General features: G+C 40.2%; 2 protein-coding genes across 2 annotated transcripts in view; one reads left to right on the top strand and one right to left on the bottom strand.

Moving 5' to 3' along the window:
* Positions 1 to 3,329, top strand: part of CCDC73 (coiled-coil domain containing 73) — a 99,257-nt gene extending 95,928 nt beyond the window's left edge. Inside the window, 2 exon segments of the mRNA XM_054067293.1 lie at positions 226 to 359; positions 3,121 to 3,329. Of these exon segments, the coding sequence (XP_053923268.1) occupies positions 226 to 359; positions 3,121 to 3,327 (341 nt within the window). The 3' untranslated portion in view covers positions 3,328 to 3,329.
* Positions 3,330 to 4,151: 822 nt separating this feature from the next.
* Positions 4,152 to 20,064, bottom strand: EIF3M (eukaryotic translation initiation factor 3 subunit M). The gene is made up of 11 exons (XM_054067291.1): positions 19,930 to 20,064; positions 17,627 to 17,759; positions 16,103 to 16,241; positions 15,599 to 15,722; positions 14,974 to 15,068; positions 10,642 to 10,725; positions 9,213 to 9,312; positions 8,705 to 8,786; positions 5,454 to 5,597; positions 4,837 to 4,897; positions 4,152 to 4,414 (listed from the first exon to the last, which is right to left on the bottom strand). The coding sequence occupies exons 1-11, from the start codon at positions 19,969 to 19,971 to the stop codon at positions 4,294 to 4,296; spliced, it is 1,125 nt and encodes a 374-aa protein (XP_053923266.1). The 5' UTR covers positions 19,972 to 20,064; the 3' UTR covers positions 4,152 to 4,293.
* Positions 20,065 to 22,365: the final 2,301 nt, after the last annotated feature.

The raw sequence follows: 22,365 nt of genomic DNA, 5'->3' as shown, positions 1-22,365 counted from the left end.
TAAAATGTTTTTAATCGGAGTAGCAATATACCTCATCTTTAGAGACAAAATAGGTGCAGAAGCATGTAAACAGAAAAAATGAAAACACCTACAACAGAGATTCAGTGATTTAAAACAAAAATATTTCATCTTTTAAGATCAGAGGTAAACCAGAAGTTTAGTTACTTTACAATAAGTGCCTAGAGACTAAATTTCAGTTGTTACCATTTCCTTTTTGTCAATCAGGTTCTACCAGTTTTAACAGAGCTGCCGACACTTTGAATACCTCAAGTATCCACCGCGACCCCCAGGGAGACCCTAGTGAAGAATGGAATGCTATAGCAAAGACTTTTTATGATTCTTCTTTTCCCACAGAACATGTAAGTCAATTAAAAATATTGCGGACCAGACCTCAGTGAGCTAATTCCACAGATATTTGTACAACTGTACGCATCTGGATACTTTAAGACTGAGTCAATCTCCAAAATAATATCAAAAGGGCAACAAGGCACCATTTTTCACAATTAAGGTTGATAGAAAGCAGCAGGAAAAAGTCACAGCATATGAATCAAACAGATGCTAAACAGTCTGTTTGGGAGGGGAGGAAGAGGGTAGTTCATTGTGTACCCTAATAAAAATCATCACCTACAGTAAAAGTAGGAGTTAAAAAAAAAAAAAAGAGAGAGAGAAAAAAAAAGTAGCATATAAAGGCATAAAAACATTGTTTCCTTTATTACTTGAAAGGAACCTTTTATTTAAAAGAATCTGTGAAAGACTAAAAATTCATCATATCTATAAATGAAAGCCTATCTGTTTATTCTGTGCTGCAGTTATGTGATACCATATTTAGTTACCTTACTATGTAGCAAGCTGACATTACACAAACATGTAAAAGCAGAGAATTAAACAGAAACCTATTGTTTCCCTGTAAGACAACTTCATTCAGGATGACACCACCAGTGGCTCATACTGCATTTTTCTAGACCGCAGAGCTGGAGCAACTAGAACTGCAGGGTCAGGATTTGACCCAATGCTAAATGCATTATTCAAAAGTGATACAATAATTTACAACTGCAGTTGACCTTCCTTTATAGAAGTTCTAGAGGCATTTCTTGGGGAGCTTTGGTTACCTTATTTGGATGAATTTTGAGGTCAGGGTGGATAGTATTTTCAAGTAACAAAATTGCCTGACTTCAGTGAACTTAATCAGCTCTCAATGTCATTAGCACTCACATTATTTGAAATTCAGAAGTAAAACCTGATGTTTTAAGTTACTCCAACTCCCATTCCATTGGGAATGACGAGGTGGATTTTTCACCCAGCGCAGTGGTGGTATTATCTGTGTCTCTTGCTTCCACTCACTGAGGTGGAGCCAGGAATTGAGTGAACTACAATAACCAATCTACAGCTAATACAAAGCTGTATTTCATTATCTGATTGTGGTTATATCTACTTTGTCACCTGCGAACTAAAGCCCTTTATGTACTGGCTAAGTAAAAGCCAAGACAGACAAGAACAGAGTGCCTTGCGGGTTTAACCTAAAATTTTTCCAAATACTTAATCTATGAAATCTTAGCCTGGGCTGTTGCAGACCACTCCCTCCCTTCTGTGTTGGTGTCAGTCCAATACTTTCTGTCTTCAAATTTGTCATTTTTATGACCAATAGAAAAAAGGTGTTGGGAGATTAAAAATAGGCTCAGCAGTGTTTTTCGCTGCTCAGCTTATTTGTTTTGACTAACATGTATGACTGTAAGTTGTATTTTATGATGAAAATGCTAAGGCCTTTGACAGCTGAGACTACTTTTTTAAAACTTTTCTAAACCACTGTCACAGAACTGCATTAGAAATGCTGTATGTATTAACCGACTGCAGTTACTTCTTCAAAGAGTTCTAACTGCTTATTATCTTCAGTAAAATCCAAGTAACGTGGCAATGCTTTATTTCACTGGAAAATTTCACTTCCGTATGTGGAAGAGCCAAATGACAGCTTTTCTCTTGGCTTATTAGTACAGGGCAGATGCAGCCCTGTGCGCTATTCCTCAGAGATTTTGACTAGCGGCTTGCAATGAAGTACGATCTGTTTCTTTCTAAGGCCTTGGGAAAGAGCATGGGAGAGTGTATGCATACAGGCACTAGAATTAAGAGGTTGAAAACTTCATTGCTTGAATGAAGAGGTTACTTCCTTACATGGAGATTACAGTCATTATTGACCTTAAGTATTAGTGTCTTCAGCTGCACAGCAGTAATGTTACAGATGCAACAGGCACAAAGTTTATCGTTCATATTTTGAACTTCAAGTAATTCTTGTGCACCAGAGAGGGAAAGTTTTAGCCCAGAATTCATGTACTAAAATAAAGGCCAGCTCGATAAAGACTTTGTAGCTTACGGTTGGTTGGGACACAGTTGACCAATATTAAAAAATAATTGAGTGGAAGGGGAAGGCCTCATCTTGCGATCCCTGTAAACGAAATACCCCAGCATGCAACCAAAGCATTAGATGCCACATTACAGCTCCCCAAGAATCACTGCAGCACTGGCTCTGTGGTGGTATGCACTAGGCTCAGGCACGTGGCTGCTGCTGCCAGCCTCCCAGAGCCACACAATCTTGGATTACAAGTGGAAAACTCATCATTCAAGCAGAAATCTGTTTTCTCCTGTGAAGCCATGTGTTTGATTTGGATAGAGAAGAAATACCTATCAAATAGTAGGTAAAACTATTTGAAGAACAAAGGTATCTTACACAAAAAAACAGTGTAGTACAGACCTTGCATTAATGATGTTTGCTTTCTAATATATACTGCAAAGCAGAGAGGGAGTTAACACTATAAACCTCATGATTTTGGGTTTTGTTAATCAAATGCTTCCATAGCAATAGAAATGTCAATTGCAACATTAAACTGTTTAATTAAACTATTTATTTTGATAATCTGCATTCTAGTACAAGGTTGTCTCTGTTTTTTTAATCATACTCTTCTGTACTAAGCAAGTCTTACGTACTTGAAATTAAACTTATTTTTTCCAATTTACCCATGTTTCTCTTCACATTTCCTCTCTTGCTTAATGGTCAGTAAAATCAAACAATTTGAACCTTTGTACTTGAATTTCACTGGATTATTAACTGCTAAGTTTGTTTTCTGTCAGGTGAAAGAAGGGGTTACTGCTTTACAGCATGAGCAGAGGTCTCACCTAAATGTAACTCCAGCAAGAAGTGAAAGTGCACTCAAAGATGAGGAGAGCTCCTCTACCCATACCTCCATTATACAAAACCAAATAGACCAACTTGAGAGATTCCTGAATGTGGAGAGATTTCATTCAGCAAGAAAAAGAAAACATGAAGGTGACCAGTGAAGATCAGTGGCAGGAGATAAAACGCATGTCTTTTAGGCACAGATAAAAGTCACTTACACAAACCAGATTTGCAGAGGTATTCCTATAGAATACAGTGTATACATGCACTGTGCTTTCATGTTTAATACCGCACATAGATTTTTTTTCTTATGTTCAAAAATGGATACAATCCCTCCTAATAATGCTAGCTCTCCGTTTCTGCAATCAAATCCAAGTTATTACAGGGTTTGCTCTAAGTTAAAAAGTTCACATGTTTAAGTTTTAATATCCAGTACATAAAATTAAACAATTACTTAGAGTAACCTTCTCCTGCGCCTGAGAAGTTTTGACTGAAATACTTCAATTTGGTTTCTCTGTCAGACTGCTCGCTCAGTTTTCAAGCAAAATCGGCTGCAACTGTTTGAAAATAGAATGTTTTCTGCATTTACAACAACTTGGAGCAATTTTAAGTTGCAGAAAAATCTTCTGCTTACCTTTACCGCATTATTTAAACATATCTGTTGCAGTTGATTCTGTATCACTAAGGTGTCTTTTCAATACTAAAGCATCAGGTATGATTTACAGAGATAAGGCAGCAGATCTTGCTTCATAAAGCTTCACTTCTGACTGGTTCACATTTTTCTTCCCTTAGGATATAAGGAAAATTCTCTTTTAATTTATAATTACTTGTGCTTATCTCTTTCTCCTGATCTCCCTCCTTTCCTTCCCACACCTCTTGCAAAGAAAGAACTTCATGTTGTAAACTTAAAACAAGCATAACCAATGTTACCATTTGTTGTTGCAAGTTATGTAAGACAATCAACAGAAGATATTTTCCCACGTTGGTTTTATTGCGCTTTTTGTGTTGCAATTTAGAATATTTATCTTTCTTTAAACCAATTGTGTACATTTTGGAAACATTCACAAATTGTCAAAGTTTTGAATAAATTTCATCTCTAATGACATTACTAGGTTAAAAAAATTTTTTTAGGTGTCTGAGAGACTGAGGAGACTGTTTTTCACTTGATTCAAATTTTGTTTCCAGGTGTTTAGAGTGTCATACAATTGCTGCCATTGCTGCTTTCCAAAAGTCCGATGTGTGCTGTGACTAGAAAAGTAAAACAAAATTGGAAGATGATTACTAGGTGTCACGCTTACTGAAAATTTCCTTATGACATTACTTTCACAAATGAAGAGGATTTTTTTTTTTTAATTTTCTGTATTTAAAAGGCCACACTTTACCAGTTAAAGAATTCTGTAGCCTTCCCAAATATTTAAAGCAACAGTCATTAGTATTCTTGTCACTATTAGGTCATTAAATGAAATGTGCTGGAAAATAGGACTCTTTCATTAAATAAGCTAATCACATTCAGTGTGAGCTTTAATAAAATTATGATAAATAGCAACTATTTAACTACCAGCAACTGATGGGAACAATACCTTGCTTCTAGTTAAAATATTCTACAAATATAAGTGAAATAATTAGAACACACGAAGTTCTGCAAAATGCTATGGAGATTTAAGTCTTACCTGACAACTACTTTCCTCTGTGTCTGATCTATTTTGCAGTACACCATCTTTGTCTTTACAGCTGCAAAAAAGCAATGCTGTTTTGAACAATATTTTCAACATAGTGCAAAGGTATTAAACTGCATAAAAACTGTTCAAAATTAGAGCAGTATAAACACAAAACCACAGCAGTTCATTCGGTATTGTTTTGCTGTTGGTTTTAGCAGCTTAGTAGGCAGAAAAGCAAAGGGATGTAACAAGATGAAGGTCATGCATGAATCCTATTGTTTGATGCAATCTATTAAAGCAATATCCTGTACAGTTTTTACGAACTTCTCTCCCCTACAAATACATCCTGTTTCAGCGACAGCAAACAAAACCAGATGACAAATTAAACCTGCAGACAATTTATTAGTTCTGTAAAGAATTACACGAAATACAGTTCCCACCATTAAAACGAAAAACACTGTTTAAAAGACCAGCCAGCTATGTCTCCAAGCTGGAAGTTTTGCAGGTACATTGTGTAACAAACAAAAATAAAAAAATTCATATTTTCCTGAATATTTAACATTACCTTAAAAGACAATAAAAGGTTCGGTTCATTAGCATTGCGTAAGGTATGGTACCACGGTTCTTACCATCAATAACAAATGCTTCTACATCATCAGCTCCAATCTGAAGTTCCTGTTGCATTGTGTCAAACGATATTTCTTTATTCTCTACCGCCATTCCCATGAATGTAAGTAGCCTCATTTTTGCCATATTGTGTTCATGCAACAAGCCTGTGTAAAAGTGTTGATAGTTTATGGATATGAATTATACTTCAATAATTCATTGATTTGTTTTTCACGTTCCTTTTACTGTGTATGCTTCCAATAATTTAGAATTTATTTCACAACAAGAAAATATTCCACCTGCCCTTATCACCATTTTTGAGGTAAAACATTAATTCCTGCTCCTTGTGTTTTGCTAAAATAGCTGTCTCAGTTGTGAATTCATCAAGACTCTTTTGTTGTCAGTAAAAGGTAACAAATATCTACAAAAATGAAGCATCAAGAATTTTCGAAACAGTAAAAACACCACCTTAACATGAAGGTGAAGTGATTTTTTCAGTTGCATCTTCTGGAAAAACAGCAGTGCAACAAGTGGAAAATGACTGGTAATGTCAAAACCTTAAAGCCTCACGTACTTGCTTGAAAATAAACCTCAGTAATGGCTGAGCAACATAACATGTTTGTGCCAGAAGAATGCGTTTTGGTGCTGGATTAATTGTTCATAAGACAGAAAGAGCACCCCGAGTCAAATGTGTGCTTACAGCATCTAGCAGGACAGAAAAGTGCTCTTCAAGAATAAAGGCAGATACTGGAAGTTAGGTTAGGTCTGTTATAGGACTCTGAGAGTGGCAACATGAGGAAGTGAGCTGAGGGCTGGTACATCTAAATTAGAGACTGATTTCCTGACAAACACACCCAGGTCAACCAAGTTAAACCACTCGGATGAACCAAGGCACTTCTTAATCCAAGTGCTGTGAGGAATCAACTGAGATTTAGCAGAAGTTTCTTTAAAACGAAAGTGAATCATTTTGCTTTGGAATGACATTACAAACATTCACATTGCTTCAGTAAATATTTAAGTTTGGAATTTATAACATCCATACACTAATAAAGAAGCACATTAGTGCAGGACATCATGTTGCGTTAATTAGCTATAATTATGATGCAGGTTCCCTATTTGGCACCGATTCAACAAAAATGTGATCACCATAATTCATACGAATGAGGAGCACCAGCAACTATACCTAACTGGGTTTAATGGAACTCTACAAGCATCGAGAAATCAATTATCACACATTAACCCTAATTAACAAATGCAAATGAGATGCTGATTAACTTTCCGAAAAAGACTGCTGATAATACCAGATTAAATGTGGACATGTTAGGGCGAGTGAGTTGACACAGACAATGCTACTGCTGGCCTAAGTTGTCAGCATTAATAAAACAACAAATTGTAACAAACTGATGCCACCTGTAGGAGCCTTCCCTGCACAGCTTCCATAGACCAGCTTTAATTAGTGCTGACCCAGGAAAGGTTAGAACCAAAGGTGATGCTGTACCATCACTGAAGTCCTGTTATTAATATCCTTGATATTAAGGCACAATGTCTTAGCAAGTTGGTTAAAAAAATAATCTTTACAGCACGGTTAAAAATGTGTTTATTTTGGGAACAGTTCACGGGTGGTGTGAAGAATTTTTGAATGCCTCATCAAGTAGTTGTATTGCTTTCCATATCAAACTGCCCTGTTTTTTCAAAGGCACAGCTGAAACACGGGAACCAAGTTCCTGGCACTCTGGGCTGCACTGCCTCAGAATCTCCACCTTGTCCATTGTTCAAAGACATGAGCACACCATAAAGTAGGTAAGAAATCAAGATAACTGGAAGCAAGGCTGTCTTTCAAAACAGTTACAGATATTTAAGGATTTTACTAAGATTATGTGACTCCTATGTGACAGTGCGCACACTGTTACATTCACAGAGGTAAACACAGACACAGGGAGGCAAAGCAAAAGAAAATGTAACTATTTTATATCACACGATTAATACTACGTGTATGTGTACGTAACCTTCCATAAATTCATTCAAACATTAGCATAACAGCATTTTCAGCAAGTACTTCTGGGGACAAATAAGTGACACGAGTTGCTTCAATACATAAAAGTCATTACAATACAAAATCCATGTTCCCCTAAGAAAGAAAAGCATAAGATGTCCACACATCTGATGTTCAAATAGGTATCTGGCAAAAGATATGCTTATCCTATATACGTGTTTACCAACTACCAAAAACTTGCAGCTAGTTCTAGCCACAAAAAAAATCCACACTGAGTATTAAAATGATGGAAATAGCAAAGTACCAGCATTGTAAAGCTTTGAATGTAATTATTCTCAGAACTATACCACACTCCATTAAACAAAATAATGCATGTGTTAAAAGGCTGCACGAAACTCTGTTTTAACAAAACTACATCTTTCCTCAAATGCATTCAGCCAGTGCTCAAGTGTCATTTCAAAATCAAAGTTATAAAAAAAAAAAAATCTGATTTTTATGGAAACATTTATTCATTACCAATATGTCAAAACCTTAATGCAGTAATAAAAAAAACTGCATCATTGAGCAATTTCTGCATTGTCACTGACCCCTGTCCTAAAAAGCTAGAATATAAAAAATGTAATTTTAATGCATGCAATAGCTTATGAACCAGTGCTCCTTTGAAACAGTCAATTACACATCAACGGGGGAGTGTCAAAGTGTTAATTACTACTCCTTTTTTCCACAGTGTGTAAATAAAGAGGGTGCTGACATTAACATTCCATCACATTGCTTCATGTGATGAAACAAATTAACTGGGACAGACTGTGGCTTGCTAGGTCTAATGCATCAGCACATGCAGACACACACACACACGCACGCACATCTGCATGTTTTATCTTACTGTTCAGGAGAAGTATTTGCTGTTATAAAGTTAATCATAAAATAATTGTAAGAGATTTATACAAGCTGCTGGCTTAATCAATAAAGCTGTGATCTCTGGCCTAGCTTAGAGTATCAATGCATTAAAACTCCCTTCCTGAAAGTCTTAAGAGAAAAGAAGTGGGGAAAACCACAGTTCTCTTCCAAGCCCATCAACAAGCTTGTCCTAGTAGAACAAGCCACAGTTAGATGGTCCATTTATGATCTAATAGAAGGTAGAGTCTACAAACTCTAATCCATTATTTAAAATTCCTATTAAATTACCTTGGCTTCAATATATGGGTTCAAACTGAAGCTCTTTCCAGCTTCCATACCTTAATCCACATAAATAGTCAGAAACATAATGATCTGGAAACTTACCAAGGGAGTCAATGAAGTCTTTGTTGTTCTGATAAAACTTGACATAGGACGCTAGTTTAGCACTTACAAAAATTGTCAAAAGCTAGAAGATGGAAAACAAATATAAGAACAGTTTCAATATTATCTATGCTTACCTCCCTGCAGACTGGACAGATACAAAAGCTATTGGTATTGAACAGGAAAATAAACCATTAAGAATTAAAAATCTGTGTTCTGTCAATAGCGGAGGGCAATCTGCGCTGGGCTTACTTCCTTTTCTCAGCCTTGAAAGGCCGTATTGCTACAGAACTCACCTAAAGGCAGGGTTTGTAATTCAGTTTCTGAAACTTGTACAGGCAAGCATTTCACATGTAATATTACAATGTTTTAATTCTAAAAGCATTAAAAGAAATAGCACATTGCAGGTCAGTACTACTGACACAGCTACTCTAATGAATTTCAAAAGACACTAATGATACAAGGCACTCTACAGGCAGCAAACCATCTTGCTAAAAACAAAGTTACTTACATCATGAATAAGTTCTCCTTCCAAAAATTTGACTGGTTTTAAGGCAAGAAGATGATCAAAGAGGAAGGTATTTGGATCCTTCAATGCTCGTACAATACATCTAATTAGAAAAGGAAAATGCTTATTTTTACAGCCGTACATATTTTAATGAGTGAGTGCAACTCACATTGTTGTTCTTTGCTTTCTAGGAAACATCCAAGGGTTTTCAACTCTTGTTAAATGTAAGACATGTTATATTCCAATTTTAACTTTCATTTTACCAACGGAAAAAACAACGAACAGAAAACATTAATTAATTTGCCCAGTATCACAAATTATCTTAGGCAGGTAGTAAGACTACAAATCATCCTACTGTTTCCAGCTATGCATTTATTTCCATCCCTGCCTTCTTTCCTAGGAGTACTTTTACCTTCCTCCTAAAACTTCATAGAATTAAGTTGTTTAGGAAGATTGATTAAACCTGAATACATGACACAAAACAGAGAAACCCCCAATACCAAACACTGCAAGGCCTATGATTTATCAGTTGCAGCTCTAGACTATAAACATTCCTAAAGCATTTCTAGAACTCTAGATGAAAGCTTTTGTTCAGTGGTACATTTTGCTCTGACGGCCAGATAACATACACCTCACAGAACGTAGGGTCTGCAGAGACGCGGCAACCCTAGGCAGCCGTGTTCTTTCAGATGCAAAAGGCTTCAGATTGCTGCAGGGCAGTCAATGACATTTCCATTCATGCACAGACACTCTTAATTTTCAAAATGAGTCATCCTCATTTTCCTCCATGCTCAAATATAAATGACTCCTTTGAGTACTGGTTGTACACACCTGGCAGCACTACATAACTTTTAAAAATCTAATTTCTGAGAAGAATCACAATAGGTAGAATGTCAAAATACAAGCTTTACTCATTTTGGTCACTGGGAAAAATACACTGCTAAGAATCAATTTACTCTCAGCTTATCCAACAGGTTATTTCTGTGCAGTTCACATCCTTAGTACTTGCTCACAGGAAAGAGAGCAAGGATTTCTTTTCAACAGAAAGTGTTATTTGAAAAGAACACTCCAAGTCAGAAAAATCAAACAATCGGGAAATAAAAAATATGAAAGAAAGGATGTCAATGCAAATTTTGGATGCCCAGTTGATGTAAATAAAGTCCTTACCCAAGGCTGATCTCACTCTCAGCAGCGACCAGAAACACACCAGCGCACTCACGCAATGGAATAAACCTCACTCTGCCTAGGAACAACCAACCCTGCAGCAGACTGCACAGATAAAACCTTGACACAGTCATCCATGTTGCAGGAAAGAGGCTGTGGCAGGGCCCTTGCCTGCCAGGCCACTGCATACTCTTAATAGTGAAGTGATCAACATAACTCGACGACTGAAAAAAAGCTACTTTTGAGAAAGCCGGGAAGTCAGTGTTACCTGTGAGCATCAACTCTCGCCTGGGAAGCGTTGTCCTCTGTGTAACTCCCCAGGAGTTCCACCATTACTTTTGCTGCATTGTCACTATAGAAGAAAAATAAAGTTACCTAAGGCTTGCTGAAAAAATAGTCCAAACCAGACACTCAAATATTTAAATAATTCCATTATGATGTTATAGGTCAAATTAAATTACACTTGAAAAAGATGTAGATGATCTATTTTAATTCTACTGGAGAGAACAAATTACCTAGATGTATTCTTTCAATTCTTGTTCTACAAAATGTTTATCTTCACCCTTCATTTCATTCTCTTAAATTGATAAATTACCAGCTGGTTATGGAAAAAGCTTTCTGAGCAAGGAACAGCTTTATATGGTTCACTAGAACACTTCTCTTATGCACATCTGGATTTAATCACTGCAGAATAAGTAGCACTGCAAAGTTTATTTCAAATGTAAAATGGCATATCTTAAAGGATATTTATAGTCAGGAAAATGACTGTATAAAAGCTGCTTTTTCTTCTTTTGCATATTCTCTCTTCAAGTATTCAGAGCGAGCACTGCACATTTTATTCACGATGTCAAGCCGCCTGCAATGAGATTGTCTTAGGCTGCTCTGAAGCAAGCAGGCAGCTTCCAGCATTGCTCCAACAGAGAGCTTTTAGAAAAGCAATGCATTCTAAGAAAACGGAGTAAAGCTACAGCCTCATTTACCCAGATTATTTCATAAACAGCTCACCAATGTACTGCAAACCAACTCCAAGATCGTTACTGTCTCATTTTAACAGATTTCTGATTTATTTTCACTAACAGTTCACACCACTCATGAGGCCAGCAACCCTGATGCGTTTTACAACTCATTTTCAGCTGCAACAATTTTCCCCCTGTGGTCTAACAGGCCTACAAAATTTTCTTTAAAAGAAAAAATTGTTCAAGAATAAAGTTTAACTTCCCTTGAATTACTTAATGGCATAAATTGAACCGGGAAGGAGCAAATCTCCCAGTACATGTTGTGATACAGGTGTAACCCGTAGTGCAGCACAGGTCTGAAAGGTTTTTATAGTACAATGACACTGTGCTAACAAGGGAATTTATTTTAAATCTCACACTATTACCATTTGACAACTTCTCTATAGGGTGAGGTTTTGTGCTCCTAGAAAATAGATTTTTTTAAAAAGTGGAAAAGGAGTGGAATCTTTCACTTTCTAGGAAACACCAGAATGTGACAAGACAATTCCTGCCAAACTTTCTGTGCTAAATTCTTGTGAGCCTCAGCAAATATGGCAGGCCTTTTAATCTTACTAATTCTATTTGGTCTCTGATTATCACCATAAATTAGGCTGTTTAAAGGAGTAATATAGATCACTATTTTACCAAAACTCATTATTAAATGCGTATCTCACCTAAGATGCAAATGTGAACATTTTTTCTAGCTTGCACAAGTACCCTTGGCTCCACTTGCCAGTCTAGATGCGTAACTTGACAAAAAGCCAGTGAGATTTGAAGAGTGATGGCAGATAAAAGAAAGGAAAAAATAGAGAGTATTCTGAGACTTAGTAAGATGGTGGAATCAAGTCCCCCTACATTACATGTTATTAAATGAAATTAAAATTAAATGAAATAAATACTTAGCAGGTGCCTAACACACTGAGCTTTTTGCTACGGGTATGAGTAACCAGACTTGCCAGACCTGCTTCAACATAAGCTTGGGCAGGACTAATCCCACCCGGAGTCCTGCCAGGTCAGTGGCAGAGAGCAGCTGTGAGCTGCATCAGGCTGGCGCCTGGCAGTGCCTCATGGCTGAACTCAAGTCTCTGGCTGCGTCCAAACCATACATGCCTGTAAAACTCCATCTATAACTGGAAAAGAAAACAGACTGTGTTACCTTGCAGTTCCATACCAACACCGCTTGGAAAATGCAGAAGACTGAAGTGGCTCTCTGCAGAGAGAGACTCTGCAGAGAGAAACTCTACTGCAGAACCTTTACGGCACAAAACGTAAGCAGTGGAGAAAAAACTAATCTCTCACAAAGCTCAGCTACCAAGTACGGACCACAGAAAGAAGACACATCAGTCATCTGTTTTGCAGCCACCACTACCCAATCTTTCTTCAGCTGATCATGGAAAAGACAAAAACCTTCCTTCTAACCATTTTGATCATCAGAAAAAAGAAAGTTCAACCAGAAACTGACTGGAAAAGATCTGATAAAACAAGCTTTCACTTAATCATTGCAGGAAAATGAACACTAGAGATAACATATGCATGACTGACTTTTCACAAGCTACAAATCTGTCCACTACCCACTTGTCCATTGGGGAACAATCTACTGGCTATGGAAAACCATCTCTTCCTCTGCATCGAGTGATGTTAAAATATAAAACAAAAAAAAATAGTTATACTCAATTGTTTTAACAAGGAATACTTTTCCCTTTATTATAAACCAACATGGTAAGCAATGTACGATTTCGATTACTTTTTTTCAGTTCCACTTATCTTCCCATATTGCTAGACAGAACAACATTCCTGAGTGCTAAAGCTGGAATGCTGCTGTGAGTTTCCCATACTATTGCAAATACTGCCCACTGATCCAGGAGAGTGAACCAGGTCAAAGGTGCTAGGGTCACTTCTTGTTTTCCTTTCTGGAGAGAAGTGTAAGTGCTCTGAAAAATTGCTCCATTCAGTGCAAAGCTCGCTGCACTCAGGACAGCAAGTGCAGGAATCATATATTACAAGGTTTGTGAACGTTTTTAGTGCCTAAGCTAAAGATATCACCTACTATTAGTATTTAAAAACCGTTTGGCAGCAAGGTTACTGGTTTAATCCACAGATTTGATAACAAGACTATACAAAAATAGTCAGCAATTAAGTATGGGAATTAAGCTAGTTGAAAACTGTCAATAAATCAATAGGATGAGAAATGCTTAAAAGAGTAGGAGCATTACAGAGTATCAGCGTAATATTTCTGAAACAAAGTAAGCACTAACCCATGCGTAATATCTCTGATTACAATCGTGAAATTATTTTGACCATCTAAAATCTGTCACGCAGGACTATAAATGCAAAAGCATTTTAATGTTACTAACAGGAATAGGAATTCCCAATAATGCTGTAGCTTATGGTGTAACTACTCCACGAGAATTAATCATCCCTAAACTGAGGTCAGATAAAAATGATCCTGCTATGCCGACGCAGCATTTCCAGGCTACAATCTCACCAGGCCAGAATAAGCCAACTCTCCTGACAGAAGAAACTCTTCCCCCTACGACAGCTACACATTTGCCTTTTTTAATCCCTAGCGCTCAGTCCAATCACCGTGCAGTGGCACAAGTGCCTACAGCAGGACGCACACACAGGCACTGGGAGCTGCAGGGCACAGGACAAGAATGGTGGGAACAGGACAGAAATCCTTCCTTCTGCAGCACGGCAAGGTTATGCAAATGGAGAAAAGTAAGTGCAGTTCTGCTCTCAGTGTAAGGCAGCTGTGCAAAGGTCCTGACACTGCTCACCATGAAAATTAACAAAAGTTGAGAAAACTAAGTCAGAAAAAAAAGTGAAAGAGAGAGGTGGAGGGGAAGCAACACAAATGCACCACACACATCCCAAACCACAGCAGGGACATTTTAAATAGGCTGAAACTATTGTGGAACTACATGCTGAAACTACTTCTGGACCCCAGCCCATCTCTACAGCCCTGGCCAATGCAGTCAATAGACCGTATCACATCTGTAAGATAAATTGATGACAGCTCTCAGTTAAGACATACATTACTTTACAGGCACAATACACACAGGCTTACTTTACAAGCCAGAAGACACTGGTCTGCCAAGTTTGTTAGATCTAAGATGCTTCTCACAATCTAGAATAATAACTTTAAATGGCCAAGCAGGTATTCTGTGGACATTAATTTCCATGACTAGTGGAAGGCTGTCCTACAGGTACTGTTTACATAAAGCCTGATTCTGTTAACTGTGATTGATAAGCCTCCCATCGTCATTTAGTAAGAGATAGCACTACCATGCACTAAAATGTCAAAAGTGCAATTAAATAATAAACTTGGCATAATGCTACAATGCTCAAAGATTAATATTTACAGAAAGGAATAGTTTTAGTTTAGGAGTCTGTCATTTGCAACTAATTCACTACTAAATCTAATGTTCTTGGAAACACTCGTTTACTATAAGTGCTTAAAAATATAAAAAAGAAAAAAAATGTGTATTTGGATTATCAGTATAGATTAATTTTAAAAGTACCATGAGAAATAGTTTCCCTATAGATCACTTGCAATACAACAACATAAAACACAGTCTCTAGTATCTCAAACTTGTCTTTTGTACCTTTTTTTGCAGTCTACTAGGACATCATAGAGCAGTCTCAGGAGAGTGTGCTTTTTCTCTGTGCCAAGATTCCAGTCAGAAATCCATTTTCGGACCTAGGTAGAATACAAGTGAGAAAGAAGCATCGGGGAAAAGACTAAAATTAAACTAAAAAATATTTCTCATTTTCTCTCAAGCAGATAAGGACTGAAAAGACCTCACACAGAGATTCCCTCTTTTAGTCCTCTGGCTCTCCATGCAGAACCTGGAAGTTCTCCCATGAAAAGCCTAAAGTCTTTGCTCTCCATGTTACTTCCTAAATAAGAGTACATGATTCTACAATAATACACTCTAGTTCCAGAGCAAGGGACAAGAACTCGATTCCTCACTCCTGATCAAAGCTTCTCCCTTTCATTACTACTGCAGGAAACAAACAGACTCTTCTAACTACACTCAGCATCAGAAACAGAAAATAAACAACAACTTGATTTAAATTCTGTAGACAGTCCTCCAAAAGACAACGAACTCTGTAGTCTGCATTTCTTATTTCATTAGGCTCCAGTAGTTTATAACAGAGATGGTCTGCAGCAACTCTGACCAACATGATTAATACAAAGGCCATAACTTGAAGCATCACATTAATTACCTGGTCTAGTTCAGTTGGAATGTACTGGATGGCACCACAGGAGGAGGCCACTTTAAGAAGGCTGCAGTACACCGTGTATCTCACAGGAGTGTTCTTGTCCATACCATGGAAGAGATTGCTCAGTCTAAACCACAAACAACAAACATCTGAGTTAGAGGCTTAAAAAAACATTAGTGGAATGCACATAAATATTTCCATTAAGATGCGTGCAAAGCACCTCATAGCACCTTACGTCTGTGATGACTTGTAATGGTTTCCAGGTTTGTAAACAGTTTTTAGCAAAGCAGCTTTTAATGTTGTAATACCCAAACAAAGACAGTACGTGGGTACTTCTATTTTATGATACAGAAAAGGTCATAAAAAAAAAAGAGCGCTTCCTGCAACAGAGAGATATCTTGAGACACCTCACAGCTGATTTAAAGATGTGCAAGATAATCCTTCCTCTACAGAGGTTAATATCTTTGCAAGATACCATTGCTTCACGTTCCTCTGTACAATACTTACAGCTGCAATCGAAGAGATGGGCGCTCTCCTTCCCGAAATTTTACTAACTTCTCACACAGGCTTTCAATCAGCGCTTCTTGTTTCTCAGGTTCCAGGATAAGCAGCAAAGAGACTACGCTGTTCATCACGCTCTCAACATCTGCACAAAACAAAACACGCAGCTGTTGAAAACTGCCAGCAGCAATCCTCAGCAGCTATTTAGTGCTGGAGAGCCACTTCTGCTATGTATGATTATTTTGCATCAGCAAGAACTGTAAAAGAGAGAAAATGCCAAGATAACCAATCCAGGTATTCATCAGAATGTACCAGGGATTTGGCTCACGTGGTCTTTCACCAACACATCCCTATGTAAAGCAAGAATTACCACTCTAAGGTGAAAACACAATTTGCTGCTTGTGATCATGTTTGCTCTAAATCTTCTTTTCACACGTAAAAGAAGTCAGGTGAACCTCAGGTTTTGGTCATAGAAAACCAGTCATTTCCTCCTGCACATCCAGAAAACTGCCCCACGGTTCCAAAGGGGGGATACCAATACCTGCTGCTCAAGTACAGTTGAAAAATTTCACCAGGAGCACAAGGGATACCCAGACAACAGGAAAATGCCCACAAGAAGTACATTTAGAAGCCTTGCCAGCTCCTGTCTTAAGCATGATATTCTGTCATTGCCAAACAGAACCAGACAGGTTTTGTGTTTTCTATTCACAGTTATGTGAGAAATAAGAACAAAATTAATTACATAGGTAAAACATTTATTCCTCAAAATAACACCTGAACACCAAAAAGCAGAGCAATAAGTTTCTCCGGTGTTTCATACTCATTTGCCTACAGTAAAAGGCAACGTGAAAAATAATCTCGTGAAAAGTACTCCTTCTTAGAAGGACCATGCATTCTTCAAACACCACATTTTATTTATGTTAGCAATTGACTTCTTACATATGAAAGTTCTAAATTCAATTTGTGTATTGGGGCAGAGCAAAGCAGACACAGAAAGATCACTTAAGGCTCCTGCAGCATTATCAGTATCATTAAAACACGTTGGTGCAGTTTCTAAGGATCTACAGCCCTAACTCACAGTTACAGACTACTGAAAAACCTAGTGTTTTCAGACAATTATAATCAATGTTTAGGCCTTAACACTTCTACTTACAGATCTCTAGCCCTTAATTTGTCATTACTTTAACTTTTCCCAATCTGCAGCATCACAGCTGTTAATTAACCATAAATCTTATTTTTATCATACTTCTTTTTCGGGGAGAAAGACTGTTTTACATACAACTCATAACAGGCACAGTCTAGCTCAATTTCTGGCTTCTTCAAAGGGCGCTGGATGTTCAGAGAAGGGAGGGGCAGAGTACATGCAAATTTTACATGGCAACAATGGAAATGAGTACTTCCAGTTTTAGAAAGATGTACGTGTAAATAAGCAAGCCATACAACATACCTCTAAATCCTGCCCACTGATACTGTTTGGAAGCACTGACAGAGATCGGTTTAGCAAAACCAACAAGACTTAAAGGTGCAAACCTTTGTCATCTTCTCTCAGGCACACATCACAAACTTCAATAATCTGTGCCAAGTCCACATGAAGGCCACATTCAGCATTTTCTTCGGAGATCTCTGCTCCTTTGGATTTCAGGTAAGCTCGAAGTTCTGCAGCCTTAAAAAAAATAAAAAGACAACATACACAAAACAAAACAGCTGTTTTGAGAACAACACAGTATTTAAATTTCTTAGAGGCTGCCACTCACTCAGACTTCCCCTCACTTCTCCCGACCATACAGTTCCCCACGACGCTCCCTCTCCTCCTCTGAAAGGTACAGCCCAAATAGTGACTCGGTGTAAGGTGCTGCACGTGCTACAGCTGCTTTGCCAGGAGCTGAACAGATCACACACTGTTCAGCTTCCTCCAAGTACGAGCATGTCACTTCCAACCAGTTAAAGGGCAGCTTTCTTCTCATGAATCTTATTATGAATCTTCTTCCTATGAATTGTTCATTATCTTTTGCTCCCTTTGAAAACTTCAGGCAAAACAACAGATTCAGTTAGTCACTTCTTCACCAGAAAAGAAAAAGGGCATAAACAAAACCACTTTCAAGAAGTCAGAACAGTACACACAAGCTAGAGGCAGTTCCCAATACGGTGGCATGGGCTGCCTTACCTTGTTAGGATTTAAACCTCTACTAAGGGAACCTCTTTCCCCTAGAGACAGGCCTATGCATTAACTTCACAACTTATGGTTTTGGCAGCAGACCCATAAGCCTCCAGAAACCATCTGTAGGAGGCTATACAACTTTTGGCACAAGGGAACTCTTACTGGGATGCTACTGTGACACCAAGTTCAATGTCAATACGGTACCATAAGACACAGCTAAATGCTCTAGGACCCTTCACTCTACTGAAGACATTTCAGACTCACTACTTGACAAGGGTGTGTTAGACATTATGGCAAGTGAAAACTGAACTGAAGAGTAGTAGTTGTACATGCATATTTCTGATCATGTAAAATATAGCACTTAAAAGCCACTGGGCACAATAAACCCTAAAATTCAAAGAAAAAAAAAAAAAAGTGACTAAAAGACAAAATTTAGTTTCCATGCCTAGGGTAGCGCGAATCCTGTAAACCCAAGATGCAGACATAGCGCTTCAGCTCTCACTCAAACTAGTTTTCCTCTACTAAAAAATGCAACTGAGGAGAGACCATAGAACCACAGAATTATAGAATGGTTTGACTCAGGAGGAACCTTAAAGATGATCTAATTCCAACTCTCCTGCAATAGGCAGGGACACCTCCCACCAGACCAGGCTGCCCAAGGCTCCATCCAACTTGGCCTTGAATGTCTCCAGGGATGGGGCATCTGCAACTTCCCTATGCAAACTGTTCCAGTGCCTCACCACCCTCATGTGAAGAATTTCCTCCTGTCTAGTCTAAATCTGCCCCTCTCCAGTTTATACCCATTGCCCCTAGTCCTATCACTACAAACCTTTGTAAACAGGCCCTCCACAGTTTTCTTGGAAGCACTTTTTAGGTACTAGAAGGTTGCTATAAGATCTCCTCAGAGCCTTCTTTTCTCCAGGCTGAATAAGCCCAGCTCCCTCAGCCTGTCCTTGTACAGGAGGTGCTTCAGCCCTCGGATCACCCTTGTAGGCCTCCTCTGGACCCCGTTCCAACACTTCCATATCCTTCTTATGTTGAGGATTCCAGAATCAGACAGAACACTGCAGGTGACATCTCACAAAAGAGGAATAGAGGGGCAGAACCCCCTCTCTCGCCCTGCTGGCCACACTTCTTTTGCTGCAGCCCAGAACACGGTTGGCCTTCTAGGCTGCAAGTGCTCACTGCCGGCTCATGTGGAGCTTCTCATTCACCAGCACCCCCAAGTCCTTCTCTGCAGGGCTGCTCTCAAGCGCATCATCCCCCATCCTGTACTGAAATCGCGGATCGCCCCGACCCAGGTGCAGGACCTTGCACTTGGCCTTGTTGAACCCTATGATGCCCACCCAGGCCCAGTTCTCCAGCCTGTTCAGGCCCCTATGGATGACATCCTAAAGCATTCGGGAAGAGAACTTTGAAGAAAAAACTGCAAGCACAGACTGGCCTTTACCCCACCGGTTAAATAGCCCGAGCACAGAGCCCGAGGGAACTCCCTGCGAGCCGGGCGCGGCACGGCACGGCGCGGCGCGGCTCGGCAGCACGGGCGGGTGGCCCGGCGAGGGGCGGCCCGCTGACACCGACACCGGTCCCCGCTCCGCCCGCCAGACCCGCCGCCCCGCTGGGCCCGGGCCCCGGTTCCGCGGCCGCCCCCGCCCGCCCAGCCCGGACTGCTGACCTGATCCTCCTCGGTGATATCGATAAAAGCCGGGACGCTCATGGCGGCTCAGGCTCCCGCGGCCGTCCCGAGCACGCCGCCCGCACCGGAAAGGCTGAGCGCCTTCCGGTGCCGCGCACCGCCCACTTCCCCTTCCCCGCGGATGGGCGGGGCCGGCTGCTGGCCTGGGGGAGGAGGGGAGGGCGGAGCGAGCTGGGAATGAGCACGCCCACTAGTCGATATACCACGCCCCTTCCTCCTGGCCACGCCCACCGGCCGAGCTGAAGCTAATCCCAGGCTGCCCAACCTTGCCCCGGCTCCACCCTCGCTGCAGCCGCCCCCTCCCCTCCCGCTCTCCGTCTCCCAGCGGGGCGCGCGGCCGCGGGCTGAGGCAGTGACAGAGGCACAGAGTGACTGAGTTGCGGGGAACCCACAAGGATCATGGAATCACAGAATAGTTTGGGTTCCAGGTCCAAATCCCTTGCCATGGGCAGGGACACCTCCCAGTTGATCAGGCTGCTCAGATCTGGCTTTGAACACCTCCAGGGATGGGGCATCCACAGCACAGCTCCCTGGGCAACCTGTGCCAGTGCCTCACCTCTCTCATGGTGCAGAAATTCCTCCTTACGAGTATTCTGAATCTGCCCCTCTCCAGTTTATACCAATTGCTGCCAGTCCTATCACTGCAAGCCTTCGTAAACAGCCCCTCCCCTGCTTTCCTGGAGCCCCTTCAGGTGCTGGAAGTTCACTATAAGGTCTCCTCTGAGCCTTCTCTTCTCTAGGCTGAACAACCCCAACTCTCTCAGCCTGTCCTCGTATGAGAGGTGCTGCAGCCCTCTGATCATCCTTGTAGCCTTCCTCTGGACCTGTTCCAACAGCTCTATATCCTTCTTATGTTGGGGGTTCCAGAACTGAACACAATACTCCTGTGGGGCCTCATGGGAACAGAGTAGAGGAGTAGAATCCCTTTTCTTGGCCTGCTGGCCATGCTTCTTTTGGTGCAGCCCAAGATATGGTTGGCTTTCTAGGCTATGAGCACACATTGCTGGCTGGAGTCTAACCCCTATCCCTTCATCAGACAACTCCAAAATTCGCACTGTGTCTAAGGACCTTGTCCAAATGCTTCTTCAAATAACTTATGCTTGGTGCCATGACTGCTTCCCTGGGGAGCTGTTCCAGTGCTCCACCACCCTCTGGAGGAAGAACCTTTTCCTAATATCCAACCTAAACCTGCCCTGGCACATCTTCCTGTCATTCCCTTGTGTCCTGTCACTGGTCACCAGAGAGAGGAGATCAGCTTCTCCTCCTTCCCTTGTGAGGAAGCAATAAACTACTATGAGGTCCCCACTCAGATTCCTCCAGGCTGAACAGACCAAGTGACTTCAGCTGCTGCTCATACAATTTCCTCTCTAGACCTTTCGCCAACTTTGTGGCCCTCCTTTGGACACTCTCCAGTAGCTTTAGATCCTTTTTCTACTGCAGAACACAAAACCACACACAATACTCGTGGTGGCACCACAGCAGTGCATTCCTGCCCCAAGGGGTTCCCCTGTACCCAGGGTTCACCTCACAGTGCCCAGCAGGCAGTGCCTCACATCAGGGCATCCTAGGGCCCTTGTGCACCTGTGCCATGGGCACCCGCCCTGTGGAAAGAGGGAGATCTTTTTCCTCTCTCAACCTAAAAGGAGTATTTCCTGCTCATTCTCCTCCCCTTCAAAATGTAAGTTCTCACTTAGTCCTTTTTACTGGAAGAGTTTAAATAATAGACTTGGTTTGGGTGTGTTAGGATTAAAACATGGTCCGAGAAAGGATGGAAGTTCCTACCCAGTTGCTGGTAATCATCTGCTTTGCTTGTCTTAATATCTTCATAGAATCATCATAGAATCATAGAATCACCAGGTTGGAAAGGACTCACTGGATCATCGAGTCCAACCATTCCTAACACTCACTTAAACCATGTCCCTAAGCACTTCATCAACCCGTTCCTTAAACATCTTAATGCTTCCGTTCCTTCGCTCATCTCAATATCTTTGCTCACACTCCAAGTAAAAGTAACAAACAATGACTTGATCCTATCAATGTATTGCATATTACTTTTAGGTAAAGTGTAAGACATTTCCAATTCACTGACTTTGGCAGACCAAGAGGGACATAGCTTGACTTTCCTGATGTTTCAAAGTAGAGGAAAAAAAGAGAACCTCAAGCATGCTTGTAGTTCCTTGTGTCATATGATCAGTGCTCACTGGATATAGATATTTAGAAAACACCAAGACACATTCACACCTATTTGGGTTAAATATTTTCAAAATACTTTAAATAAGTCTTTAGGCTTATCAGAGCTGGAGGATTTTGAGAGAAGACTTTGTGGATGGTGCTACATAACAGTACTGGCTAGATAGTAATTAACAGCTTTTCATTAATCTAAAAGTTGTCGAGTAATCCAAGATAAATATTTAT

Source organism: Cuculus canorus, chromosome 5 (assembly GCF_017976375.1).
Source record: "Cuculus canorus isolate bCucCan1 chromosome 5, bCucCan1.pri, whole genome shotgun sequence".
Classification (NCBI taxonomy): Eukaryota; Metazoa; Chordata; class Aves; order Cuculiformes; family Cuculidae; genus Cuculus; species Cuculus canorus.
Note: the sequence above shows the minus strand (reverse complement) of the source record. Positions and strands in the feature narration are given on the sequence as shown.